We start from the raw sequence: 16,894 nt of genomic DNA on the forward strand, positions 1-16,894 counted from the left end.
ACCAGAATTGTGTGGTGCAGTGATTAGAGCTATAGCCTCGACACACTGAGGTTGTGGGTTCAAATCCTGCACGGCTCCTTGTAACCCTGGGCAAGTCACTTAATCCCCATTGCCCCAGGTACATTATATAAGAGTAGGAGTCCGCCGGGACAGTTAGGGAAAAATGCTTGAGTACCTGAATAATTTGCAATCCACACAGAATTGTAGGATATGCGGAATATAAACTGACATAACATAGTAACATAGTAGATGACAGCAGATAAAGACCCGAATGGTCCATCCAGTCTGCCCAACCTGATTCAATTTAAATTTTTTTTTTTTTTCTTCTTAGCTATTTCTGGACAAGAATCTAAAGCTTTACCCGGTACTGTGCTTGGGTTCCAACTGCCGAAATCTCTGTTAAGACTTACTCCAGCCCATCTACACCCTCCCAGCCATTGAAGCCCTCCCCTGCCCATCCTCCACCAAACGGCCATATACAGACACAGACCGTACAAGTCTGCTCAGTAACTGGCCTAGTTCAATCTTTAATATTATTTTCTGATTCTAAATCTTCTGTGTTCATCCCATGATTCTTTGAACTCAGTCACAGTTTTACTCTCCACCACCTCTCTCGGGAGCGCATTCCATATATGCATATATGCATATAGCTCACTTTGACAGTATGCATTATCTGGCACTGCCATATTAGTGTAGCCACCTGCCCAAAATAAAAGAATATTAAAATTAACTGGACTATAAAACCTTGTACTTACCTTGATATCATTGTCAATTCCTCCAGAAATAATCTGGTCGCTAGTGTCGTTGAATGTAACAGCCAGTACTTGATAAGTGTTCTGAAAGGTCTGGATAGCAGCTTTCTTTCGGATATCCCACAGCTGAAGGACAAAAGCACAGAGAACATGACTTTCTCCCTGCTACCTATTCACCCCTAACCTCAGCTGTGACTAGGCAAAGACAATGCTAGCCAACAACACTAGCAACATGCATAGAGCTTACTTTGTTCAACCCATGAAGCACTAGCTGGAAGGCACACTTCACAGCTATCAGTGCAGGTCCCATACTGCACATTATAAAAGTTTAGATATACTGCTTTCACAGACCAAGCTTCAATCAAAGAAGTGAGCAATACAATACAACCCCCCCCCCAAAAAAAAACAACAAACAAACCAAAAACCCCAACAACAAACAAACCATTAAATCAGTGTATTTCAAACCGTGTGCCCTGAAGAGATTCCGGGTGTGCCGCAAGAGATTCCGGAATATTACTTTACTAGTGTTTAAGCCCATTACATTAACGGGTGCTAGTAAAGCCTCCTTCCCTCACATGTCCCCTATTTTCAGCCCCAGCTCCAAACTCATTTTACCCCCCCCCCAGCCCCCTTCTCCCATCTGTTCACTTTCAGTCCGAGCCCCCTTTTCTCACCAGCAGCATTTCCCTCCCCACTTCCCTGTCCAGCAGCACCTCTTCCCTGCTCCCCCTGTCCCTCTTCCCTGCTTCCCCGGTCCATCAGCACCTCTTCCCTGCTCCCCCTGTCCCTCTTCCTTGCTCCCCTGGCCCAGTAGCACTTCTTCCCTGCTCCCCCTGCCCCTCTTCCTTCCTCCCCCGGTTCAACAGCACCTCTTCCCTGCTCCCCCTGTCCCTCTTCCTTGCTCTCCTGGCCCAATCCCCTGCGAAGTCCAGGGAAAACTTAACCCAGCAAATGCATGCGTGCAAGCCCACACAATGAGCCCAGGGGCGATGCAAAATGCTTTGCTGTGTATGGAAGTTCTGCAGAGTGCATAAAACACAAAAGAGGTATTTGGGGCAGATTCCTCCCTCCCCCCCAGCACTTATTCACCGCGGACCCGTACACTGCAATCAACCGAAGAGCGCTGTGAGTAGGCGAGAGGGCGGCTGGGGGGTTTAGAGGTCAGGGCGCGTGCGGCAAGCCGCCGCTCGCGTCTGAAGATTTTAAAAAGGCGGTAGGCATTGGGGCGCGTGCGGCAAGCCGCCGCTTGTGCCTGAACATTTTAAAAGCTCCCCTGGATCAGTCTACCCAGCTCCTTACCTTAGTTGAAAGACGCTGCGGTGGCGCCTCTTCGCAGGAGCAGGGCAGACCGAAGAACAGCATGGCCGACAGCCGCTGCGTCCGACATACACCTCGGGGGAGGAGAGAGTGTTTCGCACGCATGCGCGCTCCTATCCGAGGTGCCCTACAGCGCACGGAAAACGGAACATGCGATGGGAGTGCGCATGCGCGGCTTAGCCTTTTATTATATTACATTTTTAAAAATTCCCTTCATAAGTATGCACGTCACGTACGCGAGAGTACATCTGTTTACATATCCCTCCATAAAATCTTGTCATTAGAAGAAGTTCCTTGAGAGAACTTTTTCATTTCAGGCCGCTAAATTGAATTTATGGCTAGCAAAAATTGTGTTAGAGGCTCCCTCTTATTTAGATTTTTAACATCTTCTTCCTATTTTAATCTGATGTATTTTATTCGCATGGTTTGTATTTTAATCTGATGTATTTATCTGCACTGTATGTACTGCCTTTCTTGTTGTGAGCCGCCTAGAACCTTTCTGGCATGGCGGCATATAAAAATAAATTATTATTATTATTATCATATCATATCTAAGGATACAACCAGACAAGTATCATTCTTTGACATGATTGGTCCTCGAAAACTAATGGCAAGTCATTTTATTTTTTATGCAGTAGTTATCCTAACTTGAGCAACAAAGCAATCAAGGCTTTGTTTTGTTACCGTTTGGATCTTCTTACCTTTGCGAACTTGGATTTTCAGCTCTGACAAATTAAATTGAAAAAAAGAGAACGACTGCAGACGGTGGATGATGAAATGCGTGTTTGCTTGTCGACTATCGAGCCGCGATTTGAGTTAATTTGCACTCAAAAACAAGCTCATCCATCGCATCGATTAGCAATTCTATCTACTTTAGTTTCACCATTTTTCCAATTACCCATACAAAGCTTAAAGAACTTTAAATAAATAACTCTAATTTAATTTTTTGTTGGTTTTGCAATTTTATAATTTCAATTATAATGCGCGGCGAAAAACATTTGCTCCATTTAGTGTGCCAGAGCTAAAAAAGTTTGGGACACTGCACTAAAATTAAAAAAAAAAAGAAAACCCACCTCAACAGCAAGCCAGAATCCCATCCATATAATAAGCAACCTCCCATCCATATAATAAGTACAGTATCATTTATTTATTTATTCTCCCAGGGGAGCTCAGAACAGTTTTACATTAATTTATTCAGGTACTCAAATATTTTTCCCCGTCTGTCCCGGTGGACTCACAATCTATCTAAAGTACCTGGGGCAATGGAGGGATTAAGTGACTTGCCCAGGGTCACAAGAAGCAGCGTGGGTTTGAACCCACAACCTCAGGGTGCTGAGGCTGTAGCTTTAACCACTGCGCCACACTCTCTCCCTATGAGCGTCGGGAGCAGTGCAGCTATCGCAGTTTCGTAAAAGAGGGGGGTAAGCGTTCAGCATTAGTACATGCAGACAACAAAAAGCTTTAAATAGCCAGATTCACTCCTGCAACATGCCAAACAGAAAAAAACTAAGGCTCAAGACATTAATCACACCATTAAATGGTACTGGCTCAGCAGCACATATACATTGATTTTCTTTTGCTCTGTCAAGCGAACATAAAGATGCGATCTCCACCCTTAATCGCAAACAAAGGCCAACACCATACACAAAACAAAGAATCTCAATCTATCTGTCATATTTTCTCTGCAGGGATGTATTCATAGACAATTACTTAATGCCAAGGTATTCATAATTAAAGGGATGCGACAGACATTCAAAGTCTTTCACACAAGAGGCAACAGAGATGAAAAGATATTTCTTCACTGAAAGAGTGACAGATAGATTAAACAGCTTCTCAGTGCAGCCAAAACAATAAAATAAATAAATAAAAAGCATAAAATTCCAGGAAAAAGCACAGATCAGCAATTAGAAGAACGTGAAAGTAGAAAGCCAGTCAGTTATTAGGCAGTGTGTAAAGCTCTACGGCATCAAAAGAAAATAAGACAGATGAGACAGGCTTCAAGGTCTTTAGGTTTTGTAATTTTCTACCACTCAAAAGAACAGACAGCAACGACCAACCTTTACTGTTCCATCATCACTACCGGTACAAACTAGCTGGGGGCCTCTTCTTGCTGGGTAACAGGAATTAACAAACGAAGTGTGACCTTTCAGCCTTTTAATTCTTTCCCCTGTCTCACTGTCCCAAACTGCTACAGTTTTGTCTGTGGAAGCTGAAAACAGCAAGCTGCAAAAATAAACACATTTCAGGACTCTGCAAGAGGGAAACAGACAGTTAAATAAAAGTACTTAGCTCTAGATGTCATATACTCAAATATAAGCTGAGATTTTGGGGCCTTGGCCTATATTTGGGTCAGTGCCCACCCACCTCCCTCCCGGACTTGTTGCAGGTCTCCACCGGGCCTGCCGTAAGACCTGGTAGGCCAGCGGTGAGCCAGGACAAGAAGGATCCCTCCCGCTTCCTGTCCTGGCCGACTGTGACTTTTACCTCCTTCCCTTGCATACCTTTCAGTTCCCTGGTGATCCAGCGAGAACTTATGTCAGCCATTCAGGGAGCAGATCTGCATGGGGCAGGAGCACAGAAAGATTGCTCGTGCCTCGGTTCACTGCCGGGACTGAAAGGTACTCGGGGGAGGCAGGAGGGAGGTAAAAGTTGTCACAGTTGGCTGGGACAAGAGGCGAGATGGATCCCTCCTGTTTTGACCCACCGCTGGGCCACCAGGTCTTACGGCAGAATCGGTGGAGACCTGCAAGATATCAGGAGGGAGGGAAGGGGAACAGGGCGGAGGGAGGGGGCAGAGTGCAAAGCCTGGCAGGGCAGAAGAGGGCACTTGAATATTAACAACCACCCCCAGTTTATATTCGAGTCAACCTTTTTTCCTCTTTTTTGGGGGGAAAAGGTTGACTCAGTTCATATTCGGGTTGGCTTATATTAGAGTATGCATGGTAAGTTAACAGGAATTTTTGGGCTGATTCTATAAATGGCACCTAAATCGGCCAGCAAGTCAATCACACTTAGGCGCCATTTACAGAATCGCAGCTAGTAACACCAATGTAAAATTACTGAACCTATTAAGGGTATTTTGCCAACTAAGGTGTCCTTTTATTAAGGTGATCTAATTGCTAAGACATCCATTATACTCCTATGGGCATCTTAGAATTTAGCACGCACTAATCGTTAACATGTGCTAAATTGGTTAGCGCACCTTAATAAAAGGACCCCTAAGTTAGGTGCTCTTTATAGAATCAGTCCCTTTATGTAATAACACCATCATCCAGCAAACAATTCATTAGAGCTCCATTATTTCCAATATAAGGTATTTCCTCTAAGTTCTAAGGTTTCTAAGCTAAAATAGATTACATTACAATATGTACAAATAGGGAGAGTCACTGCCAAACACCCCTCCAAATATAAATACTGTACACTTCTCCCTCCGTATTCGCGGGGGATACGTTCCAGCTATAGCCGCGAATATGGAAAAACCGCGAATATGAATTGTATTTGTTAATCGCGGTTTTTTGTAAAAAAAAATAGCGGTTTTGTTAATAAAACCGCGAACAACATATAAAATTCATATTCGCGGTTTATGGAAGGGACTACAGTACAACTAAATACTATGTTAGTGGAATAACGATATAGTACAGTACTGTATATATTAACTGTATTTATTGAATACTGTAACAATATTTATTGAATACAAGTACTGTAAATCTCAGGGTAAACAGAAAAAGTTCAATACAGTACAGTACTGCTTTCCCAACAAGGAAAAAAAGAAATGTTCAAAACTTAAAGTGCAATACTGGAATACCTGTACAGTACTGTACAGTAATTAGGCAATGTCTTCAACCTCATCGTCCTGTACATCTACCACAGGAGAAGGAGACGAAGCAGATAATTGTGCTTTGGGCAGGCCAGCAGCTATTGAGAATTCTTTTGGCAGGCCAGCAGCAATTCAGAAAGCTTTGGGCAGGCAAGCAGCGATTCAGAAAGCTTTGGGCAGGCAAACAGCGATTTAGAAAGCTTTGGGCAGGCAAACAGCGATTTAGAAAGCTTTGGGCAGGCAAACAGCGATTCAGAAAGCTTTGGGCAGGCAAACAGCGATTTAGAAAGCTTTGGGCAGGCAAGCAGCGATTTAGAAAGCTTTGGGCAGGCAAGCAGCGATTTAGAAAGCTTTGGGCAGGCAAACAGCGATTTAGAAAGCTTTGGGCAGGCAAACAGCGATTTAGAAAGCTTTGGGCAGGCAAACAGCGATTTAGAAAGCTTTGGGCAGGCCAGCAGCAATTCAGAAAGCTTTGGGCAGGCAAGCAGCGATTCAGAAAGCTTAGGTCAGGCAAACAGCGATTTAGAAAGATTTGGGCAGGCCAGCAGCGATTGAGAATTCTTTTGGCAGGCAAGCAGCAATACAGAAAGCTTTAAGCAGGCAAGCGATTTTCTCTATGCATGCTGGGAAGCAGCATTTCACTCTATGCATGCTGGGAAGCAGCATTTCACTCTATGCATGCTGGGAAGCAGCGTTTTTCCCTGTGACCGATGTGAACCAGCGATTTTCAGGGTTAAAGTTTTTGAACTTCGATTTTGTAGGAGAAATCATGGAAGCTGAGTGAATATTGTTAAAAGTTTAACTTTTTTTATATTACAGCAAAAGTAAAGAAACATTAATCATGATGTAATTTTTGGGGGCGGAGTCACCCGACAAAAAAAATCGCGATTATGTGAAACTGCGAGTGCAGAAACCGCGAATATGGAGGGAGAAGTGTATTTCCTCTTTACATCTTGCTGAAAATATAATAAAATTAATTAATTATCTCTAATAAAGGGTGCTCATACCCGCCTCACACATTTGGTCTTTCAAGTTTTATTATTTTTAATATACCGATCATCAGCATGTATCTGGCCGGTTTACAATGCTAAAAAAATAAAAGGTAAAATAATAATTATAGAAGGGGGAAGAGTAAACATTAAAAAGACAATTTACAAATACAAACGTGAACTTGAGGGTAATAAACGGAAGGGAGGGTCAATAATTACATTATATGTAGGGGAGGGGTGGGAAATGTATATCATATGGAATTAGGAATATTGATAAAAAGGGGGGTATATATTCTATATTACAAGTTGATTTGTTTGTAAATACAAGTGATATACGAAATTTGATTATAATATGTTTAATTCACTTGTTGTAAGAATTCAAAAATGAATAAATAAATAAAAAAAAATAATAATAATAATTACATTATTAAAAACAAAGTTTAAAAGAAAAGGGAAGGGGGATATAACATCAGGAATGGGGGGTCGCTTCTTAAAAGCGGTTGAGATTAATTTTGCTAGCTTTTGGAGAGGAAGTATTTAAAAGTTGTGGTATGCGTCTTGAAATAAGAACGTTCTTTAGTTTAGTCTTGAATTTCCACATCCTTTCAAATGTTCTACATGTGTAGCAGTCAATGCGCTGTATTTCAGTATCACAAATCCACTCTGCAAATCAGTTCTCCTATTTAGCTAGGAAGTTTGATTCAAAAGGATGTTCTAATTTCTCTCTCACCCTTATTAACATAAGAAAATTTCCTTTGTTATTACATGGACCCAAAATACTTCCCTCCGATATATCTGTTAGTCAACAATGACCTCAACAGTCAAAAATTACTCTTGTTAAATGATAAATGTACCTAGTTTTGGTTGCTTGTCTAACATATTGATCAAAGAAAAATAAGATTATAGAACAAATTTTTAAACACTGCAGTTATTTGGGGATGTTTGAATTTTTTAGATGATTGTGTTTTGCATGGAAAAGGAGAATGTAGATACGAATGTCGTTTGTGAGAATTGGATTACGATCCATACGCTATTAATTTATGTATGTTTATTTAGTAACCCACCTAGGCAGGATATACATTTTTAAATAAACAAATATATTTCTTCTCTCTAGCCAGGTAACTCTTTGCTTTCAGAAATAACAGACAGAGGGGACCTAAAACACACTCACAGGACATTCCATACCTGCTCCAATGATCTCATAGCCAGTCAGCTTTTCAGCACAGCCATACTAGAAATTAATATACAGTATATCCCCGTGAAGTCACAGTTCACATTTCGTGCCCCAGTCACTTCACGGTTTTTTCTGTCCGCCTCCTCCGGCCCCCCCCATCTGCTCTGCCTGACCTGTGATCCCGGCCCAGAGCCACAAGCGCCACCACTCACAATGGCACACATAGCAGCCGCTGCCGCCCTCTCCTGCCTCCGATCCCCGCTTCTAAACCACATCCAATTATAGCGGTTTTTCAAAGTTTGCAGGTGCTCCTGGAATACAACCCCCGTGAACTTTGGAGGTTTACTGCATGCAGAAGTAAGGGCCCCTTTAACAAAGCCGCAGTAGCGATTCCCAGGCGGCAAAGGCAACGCACCTCATTCAATTCCTATGGGATGCATTGCATTTGGTGCATGGGTAAAAAGGGGCCCTAAAGATATATTTATTGAGGATATCCCAAAAGTCCAACTGTGGGAGCACCAGGACAAATTTGGGAAGCTCTCCGTTAGGATTTTTTTGTTTGTATTTTTGGAATTTCTTTAATGCTCCTTGTTACTTTCTAGAAAAGATAAAAATACATAAAATGCAAACCACCAGGATAGCAGAGGAATACAGAACTGTCAGCTCAGGTTTCAGGTTTATTTAAAAATTTGATATACTGCCTTATTAAAAGTTTAAAGCAGTTTTACATAACATAAAAACAGAGTATAATAAAAATGTACATTAAAAACAAATTACAAACAATGCTACAAACAATCAAACGCACTGACGAACATAAACTTACCGATACAAGATGGAGAAGGGCAGAAATACAATTTGTATGAAGGGAAAGAGGGTGAAGACAAAAGGAAGGGGAACAAAGTATAAAAAGTCGTAACTTGGGGACAATTCCCTCTGTGAAAGATGACTGTTCCAAAAACGTTGAACAGGAAAACAAGGACATATAAAGGGCTCAGATTTCAAGTAGGTCCCAAACCAACATTTTTAGTGCACTCTCACCTGCCATCTGTGTTATAATGGAGTTCCATGACAGCACCACTGTGCCCCTTAAGGGTAGCATAGTTTTCACAGTCTCCAAACACATTCCACAGCACTAGAACAGAACAAAAAAGGAAGAAGTATTTTGACAGCTATTAGAGAGTAAAACAAACTCTAGTCCAGGGGTGCCCACACTTTTTTGGCTTGCGAGCTGCTTTTAAAATGACCAAGTCAAAATGATCTACCAACAATAAAAATATTAAACATATACCCCCTCTTATACTGTGGTGCGCTAGCCGATTTAGCGTATGCCCATTGTATTCTATGGACGCGTTAGCATTTAGTAAGCGCTAAATCAGCTAGCGCGCCTTAGTAAAAGACCCCCATATTTATTTATATATATATATCGAGTGCACCTCTTCTGTCCTCCAGACCTCGCTCCATTCCCCAACCAACATCTCTCTCTGTCCTTCCAGCTTTTCTTTCTCTCTCCTCCACCCCTATTGGCAACATGTCTCCCTCCTCTGTTCTGATCTTGCAACTCTTTGTTCTTCCTCAGGGTCTCTCCCCTTCTGTCTCTTCTGTCCCATAGTCCAACATCTGCCCCCCCTCTCTTCTGCCTCCCCTTTGTTTCAGGTTTCTCCCTCTCTATCTTCCTTCTGCTAACATTTTGAGTCCTCCCACCTTTGGTCCAGGTCTTTGTGTCTCTCACTCTCTTTGTCTTCCCCCTCCCCAGGGCCTGGCATCTCTCTCTCCTCGGTTCAGAGTGTTTCAACCTCTCTAAGCCCTCTAGTAATCCAGGATCTGCCTTATCTGCCTTGTCTTCCCACTCCCTTTTTGTTCAAGGCTGCTTTCCTGCCCCTCCTCAAGGTCCTTTTGTCTCTTCTCTCTCCCCCCCTCCCCGATCCAGCGTCTCTAAGGCAATCTCCCTCCTCCCTCGCAACGGGTCCAATTTTACCCCAACGTGTGGGAACCATCCCTGGCATGTGTGATCTTTATATTTTCATAGTAAAGGATGAAATGGATATTTCTATTTCTTTGGTGTTGTACTTCATGGAAGGTGTGGCTTCTTGTGATTTTGGTTTAATTTATTTTTATCTTTTATGGACAGCTATTATGTATTTGGCATTTGTGTTCTGTGTGTATGACTGAGGTATTCTGTTAGGATGAATTTTCTATGTAGCATTCAGTTTTCCTGATAGTGGAGGGGAGATGGGTTTTGTTGATCCTTTATCTGTATTAGTGATTTATAAAATGACAGTTGTATAGAATATTGTTTCTTTTTATACTTTAATAAGATGATTTCAATATAAAATCCTAACTATTCAAGGCTTGTGCAGATGGGACCAGACAGTTCACGGGGACGGGGACAAATTTTTATCCCTGCATCATTCTCTACAGTAGACATCTATCTTTTTTGAAAATGAGCCCCATAGTAATGAGAAGTGGAGACATGGCTAGTATATGTAAAATGAGTGGCCCCAGTAAAGATACCAAATTAGTCCAAATACTCTTTTAAGAAGGAGCATGTGTGGAATTGGATCAGAGTCTGAGCTCTTGGGGAGGGGGGGTGTTCTTTGTCATTGCTTTTTTATCACAATAGTTATTCTTGCAATTGGTATTGTGTTGCAGAATGTGTATTGACTGTTTTTTGCTTATGAAAATAAAAATTGTTTGAACCATAAGGAGCATGTGGTCTAATTTGATACTAAATATAATGTGTGATCAGCGAGTTTCAACCCTCTGGTTAGATAAGGATTCCTTAAAAAGTTGAAGTTCTCTTGTCAGTCATCAGATTTTTAAAAGCATGTGTCTGCACAAGTAATCCTGCCTCCTTAAACAGGGTATTTGAAATACACTTTGTACCTTCAAAAAGGAGAAATTAGGTTCTTACCTGCTAATTTACTTTCTTTTAGCTTCTCCAGACCAGTAGAGGTTAACTTTACGATTGGGTATATATCTAATCATGACCAGCAGGTGGAGACTGAAAACAAAACTTTGGGACAGTATATCCTAGCCCCTCCTCTCTATTTCCCTCAGTCTGCCGAATAGCCAAGCAGAACCAAGAACTGGAAAACAACAGAGAGAAAAAACAATACTCCGAAAGGAGTAACAAATAACATACCCAAAAATGCTGTTGGAAAATGCAGAGGAGAAATTCCCGAAGGAAGAAGGTCCCCACAGCTCGCCAGCTAAGCCAGCCGAGCCACAGCCGCTGTTCTTCAATACTCCCCGGCCCTAGAAAAATACTAGGACCCGCAGCAAAAACCAAAAACTGCCCGCGCAACAGCCCCAACAACAACAACAACAGACAGGGTGGGGACCTCTACTGGTCTGGAGAAGCTAAAAGAAAGTAAATTAGCAGGTAAGAACCTAATTTCTCCTTCTTTAGCACTCTCCAGACCAGTAGAGGTTAACTTTACGATTGGGACGTACCAAAGCAGTCCCCTCACGGGCGGGACCCCCGAAGGGCCGATACCAGTACACGTTCACCGAACACCGCGTCCCGACGCGCCTGAACATCTACCCGATAATGCCGAACAAAAGAATGCAAGGAGGACCAAACCGCAGCCTTACAAATATCCACCGGAGGCACGAGCGACGACTCAGCCCAAGAAGCCGCCTGACCCCTAGTGGAATGAGCCTTGAGAAACTCCGGAACCGGCTTCTGACTCAGAAGATAAGCGGAAGCAAACATCTCCTTGATCCAGCGCGCAATAGTAGCCTTAGAAGCGCCAGCCCCCCGACGAGGACCCGCCAGAAGCACAAAGAGATGATCGGAGCTCCGAAAATCCCGGGTCCGCTGCACATAAGCATGGAGGACCCGACCGACATCCAACTTGCGCAGCTGTCGTTGCTCAGAAGAACCCTCCCGACTACCCAAGACCGGGAGGACCACCGATTGATTGACATGAAAAGGAGAAACTACCTTCGGCAGAAAGGAAGGAACAGGCCGCAAAACAACCCGCTCCTTCGAAAACTCCAGGAAGGGAGCCCTACAAGAGAAAGCCTGTAGCTCCGACACCCGTCTAGCGGAAGTAATGGCCACCAAAAAGACCGACTTCAGCGTAAGGTCCTTCAACGAACAGCCATCCAACGGCTCGAAAGGAGGGCGCACTAGAACAGAGAGAACCAGATTGAGATCCCAAGAGGGAATCGAGGGCCTTATGGGAGGCCTGATCAACTTGGCCGCCCTAAGAAAGCGAATCACATCAGGAATGGCTGACAAACGCTGACCTGTCACCAGCCCCCGAAAAGCCGACAGGGCCGCCAGATGAACCCGAAGAGAAGACCAGGCCAGGCCCCTATCCAGGCCATCCTGCAAAAACTCTAGAATGTTAGGCAGAGAAGCGCGAAAGGAGACCACTCCCCGCGCTCGGCACCATTCCTCAAAAAGACGCCAAACCCGTACATAAGCCCGAGAGGTAGAAAGCCTCCGGGACCCCAAAAGTGTAGAGATCACCTTGTCGGAATATCCCTTCTTACTCAGGCGGCCCCTTTCAAGAGCCAAGCCGTAAGACAAAAGGGAGACGGGTCGAACATGGGAATGGGACCCTGCGTCAGAAGATCGCACCCGAGAGGCAGAGGAAGAGGATCCGCCACCAGATGCCTCACCAGATCCGCATACCACGGACGACGAGGCCAATCCGGAGCCACCAAAACCACCAGCCCCGGATGGCGAACAACGCGAAGCAGTACTCTGCCCACTAATGGCCAAGGAGGGAACACATACAACAGCCCCTCCGTTGGCCACGGTTGGACCAGAGCATCCAGACCCTCGGCCAGACCGTCCCTGCGACGACTGAAGAAGCGGGGTACTTTGGCGTTGCCACTTGTAGCCAACAGATCCATCAGGGGCTGCCCCCAAGCACGCACTAGCAACTGAAACGCCTCGGCGCCGAGACACCACTCTCCCGGATCCAAGAAGTGACGACTGAGGAAGTCCGCCTGAACGTTTTCTACCCCGGCAATGTGAGAGGCCGAGAGGTCCAGAAGATGCGACTCCGCCCAAACCATGAGCCGAGCCGCCTCCTGCGCCACCAGAGTGCTCTTGGTGCCCCCCTGACGATTGACATAAGCCACCGCCGTGGCATTGTCCGACAGGACTCTGACCGACTTGCCCAACAAAAGGGAGTGGAAAGCCAACAGCGCCAGCCGGACCGCCCTGGTCTCCAACACGTTGATCGACCAGGAGGCCTCCTCCGTGGACCAGGTTCCCTGAGCTGAGTGACCCAGGCACTGGGCCCCCCAACCCAGGAGACTCGCATCCGTAAGGAGCACCGTCCACTGCGGAAGATCCAGACCCACCCCCTGAACTAGGTGAGGGGTCCGGAGCCACCAACGCAGACTGCAGCGCGCCAAGCCTCGCAGGGGAACCGGAACATCCATCCCGTGCCTCTGGGGAGACCACCTCCGGAGCAGAGCATACTGGAGAGGACGCATGTGGGCCCGCGCCCACCTCACCACGTCCAGGGACGCCGCCATCGACCCCAGGACCTGGAGGAAATCTCGCGCCCGAGGACACCGGGACGCCAAAAGCAGGCGAATCTGAGACTGCAATTTGCTCACCCGGGCCTCTGGGAGGAAGACCTTCCCCAAGGAGGTGTCGAACAGCACCCCGAGGTACTCCAGACGCTGAGCCGGAACCAACCGACTCTTGGAAAGGTTGACCACCCAGCCCAGCGACCGGAGAAACTCCACCACCCGAGCCGTAACCCGGGAGCTTTCCTGCAACGACTTGGCCCGAATTAACCAGTCATCCAGGTAGGGGTGTACCAGGATGCCCTCCGACCGCAAGGCTGCCGCGACGACCACCATCACCTTGGTGAACGTCCGGGGAGCCGTGGCCAGCCCAAAGGGAAGCGCACAGAACTGATAGTGCCGACCCAAGATCGCAAAGCGCAGGAAACGCTGATGAGAGGCCCGAATAGGAACATGCAAGTAGGCCTCCGTCAGATCGAGAGAAGTGAGAAACTCCCTCGGCTGAACCGCCAGAATGACCGACCGCAGCGTTTCCATACGGAAAGAGGGAACCTTGAGAGCCCTGTTGACCCCTTTCAAATCGAGGATGGGCCGAAAAGTCCCCTCCTTCTTGGGCACCACAAAGTAAATGGAGTACCTGCCCGTGCCCCACTCCGGGGGGGGCACCGGAACTACTGCCCTGAGATCTAGCAAGCGCTGAAGGGTCTGGCGAAACGCCAGCGTCTTCCCAGGAGTCTGACATGGAGAAGCGAGGAAAAAATCCGGCAGAGAGCGGGCGAACTCCAGGGCATAACCGTCCCGCACCACCTCCAGGACCCACTGATCGGACGTGATCTCGGCCCATTTGGGAAAAAAGTCGCGCAGCCGGGCCCCCACCGGAACCAAGGGGGGCGCCGGCAAGGCGTCATTGTGCAGGACGGGAAGCGGGGGAACCGGCGGAGGGATTCCCTGCCCCCCGACGGGCCCCCCGAAAGGGCTGCATGCGCTGGAAGAACCGACCCCGGGAAAACCCCGGAGACTGGAAAGAAGCAGCCCCACGCCCAGGGCGATACTTGCGAAATTCCCGCAAACGCCCCCGGGCCGCACCACCCCGAGACGCCGGGCGGGCACGGTCCTCCGGCAAACGGGGAACTTTCGAGTCCGACAGAGTCTGAATCAACTTATCCAAGTCCTCTCCAAATAAAAACGACCCCCGAAAGGGAAATTTAGTAAGCTTAGCTTTGGACGCAGCATCCGCCGCCCAAGCGCGCAGCCACAACACACGCCTTGCGGCCACGCCAAAAGCCATGGACTTAGCCGAGATCCGCACCAAGTCATACAGAGCATCCGAGAGGAATGAGGCAGCCATCTCAATCTTCGCTACCTCCTGATCCACCAGAGACCAGTCGTCAGACTCTCGATCCAAGACCCGCTCCGCCCACCGAAACACGGCGCGAGCGACCAGTCCCCCACAAATAGCCGCCTGGACCCCAAAGGCAGAGACTTGAAAATTTTGCTTAAGGATGGTCTCCAATTTGCGCTCCTCAGAGTCCCGCAAGGCAGAACCGCCCTCAACAGGCACGGTATGCCGCTTGGAAATAGCCGAGACCACCGCATCCACGACTGGCGAAGCTAACGTAGCCCGATCCCCTTCAGGAATGGGATACAGGCGAGCCATGCTGCGCGCCAGCCGAAACGGCGTCTCCGGCGTTTTCCACTGCTCCAGAATAATATCCCGAATATCCTGATGCATAGGAAAAGAGCGGGAAACGGACCGGATCCCTCGTAACAGAGGGTCCCCCACACGCGGAGTCTCCGGCGGCGCGTCCTCAAAACGCAAAGCCGAAGAAACCTGTTGAATAAGGTCAGGCAGCTCATCTCTCTGAAAAAGGCGCACCACGGACGCCTCGTCACTGGAGAACGGGAAACCCGACAACCCGCCGCCAGCTTCCGTCCCCTCCAGAGGGTCCTGGAAATCCTCAGAAGGGTCCAGGTCCTCCTCCAGACCGACACGTTCCTCCGACCACAAATCCTCGTCCCACGACACCCGCGGACGCTTGGACAAGAGAGGCGGCGGAGGGGACGTCACGTCAGACGAGAGAGGCAAAGCCGCAGGGAGCGCGGAGGAAACCCCACCCCCCGAGACCCCCTGGGCGCAACCGGGACCCCCAGCCGCCTGAAAATAGGCTTTGCATAATGAAAAGAAAAAATCAGGGGAAAAACCCCCCGAGGGTCCCAAGGGACTCCCTGCCACAGCAGGGGACCCAGCAGAAACCTGCCCCTGCATAGTCAAAACAGGGGGAAGGTCACCTGAGGTGGAAGACAAAATGGAGGGGCCAGACAGAGAAGATGGCGGTTTTCCCGCCAAAAAAGCTCCCTCCATAGCCTGAAGCGGCTGAGAAACCTGAATAGTCTCAGCCGCTAAAGCAGGCAAGCCGGCATCAGCTGTCAAAAAAGCAGCTGAGAGGGAATCCTTCGGGGAATCCCTCCGTGGGCGGTTGTGGAAGACCGGGCTTCCCCACTGCTCCAAGCCGACTCGCGAGGCACCATCGGCGGGGAGCTCTGGGCGCCTGCAGCCGCTGCCGACGGAGCTCCACCACCTCACCGACCCAAACCGCCGAGTTCAGGCCGGCCGCGAGTGCCTCGCGGCTGGACTAAAATTGTGGCCTACTCCCCCGGAGAAGGGCACAATTGCTCCATACGCGACCTAGCTATAAAAAAGTGCTGGTTACATGAAAAAATACAGTAAAATACAGTTTTCTTAAAGGGAAACAACCCTCCAGACCAGCACTACCTCAGGATTTTTTTTTTTTTTTTTTTACAGAACAGACTCCACAGGCTCTCGAAGCAATATGCCTTGCTTGATTTAGGGGGCAAGGCTTACTGCTGAGGCTCCTCTAAAAAAATATGGGGAGGTGGAGGAAGTGGGGGGAGGGACCCCGCTCGTGACCCGCCGGGTTTGACACCCCCGAGGTCGGACGAACCCCCAAACAGAGTCCGTCCAAGCTCCGTCCGGCTAAAAACAGGGACAATAAACCCCTAAACAAATTCCAACAGCCCTACCAAGGGAGATGGGTACAGATCACTCAACACCTGCTGGAGACTGAAAGAAGACTGAGGGAAATAGAGAGGAGGGGCTAGGATATACTGTCCCAAAGTTTTGTTTTCAGTCTCCACCTGCTGGTCATGATTAGATATATACCCAATCGTAAAGTTAACCTCTACTGGTCTGGAGAGTGCTAAAGAACATTCATTTTTGTGTTTTCTTAAAAGTTCCCCCCTCCCATAATCCAGAAAGTCTGTCTGTAATTAAGAGTGAGAATGCACTGAAATTAGATTAGTCATAGTTTTCTAACTGTAATGAACT

The 16,894-nt window shown here is 47.2% G+C and overlaps 1 protein-coding gene across 1 annotated transcript in view; it reads right to left on the reverse strand.

Annotated features, from left to right (window-relative positions):
* SNRNP40 (small nuclear ribonucleoprotein U5 subunit 40) overlaps nt 1–16,894 on the reverse strand; it is a 48,534-nt gene that overhangs the window by 25,617 nt on the left and 6,023 nt on the right. Inside the window, exons 3-5 of the mRNA XM_033955843.1 lie at nt 9,088–9,181; nt 4,127–4,292; nt 756–878 (exon numbers count right to left, since the gene is read on the reverse strand). Coding sequence (XP_033811734.1) covers nt 756–878; nt 4,127–4,292; nt 9,088–9,181 — 383 coding nt within the window. The remainder of the gene's footprint in view (nt 1–755; nt 879–4,126; nt 4,293–9,087; nt 9,182–16,894) is intronic.

This window comes from Geotrypetes seraphini, chromosome 8, assembly GCF_902459505.1.
Source record: "Geotrypetes seraphini chromosome 8, aGeoSer1.1, whole genome shotgun sequence".
Classification (NCBI taxonomy): Eukaryota; Metazoa; Chordata; class Amphibia; order Gymnophiona; family Dermophiidae; genus Geotrypetes; species Geotrypetes seraphini.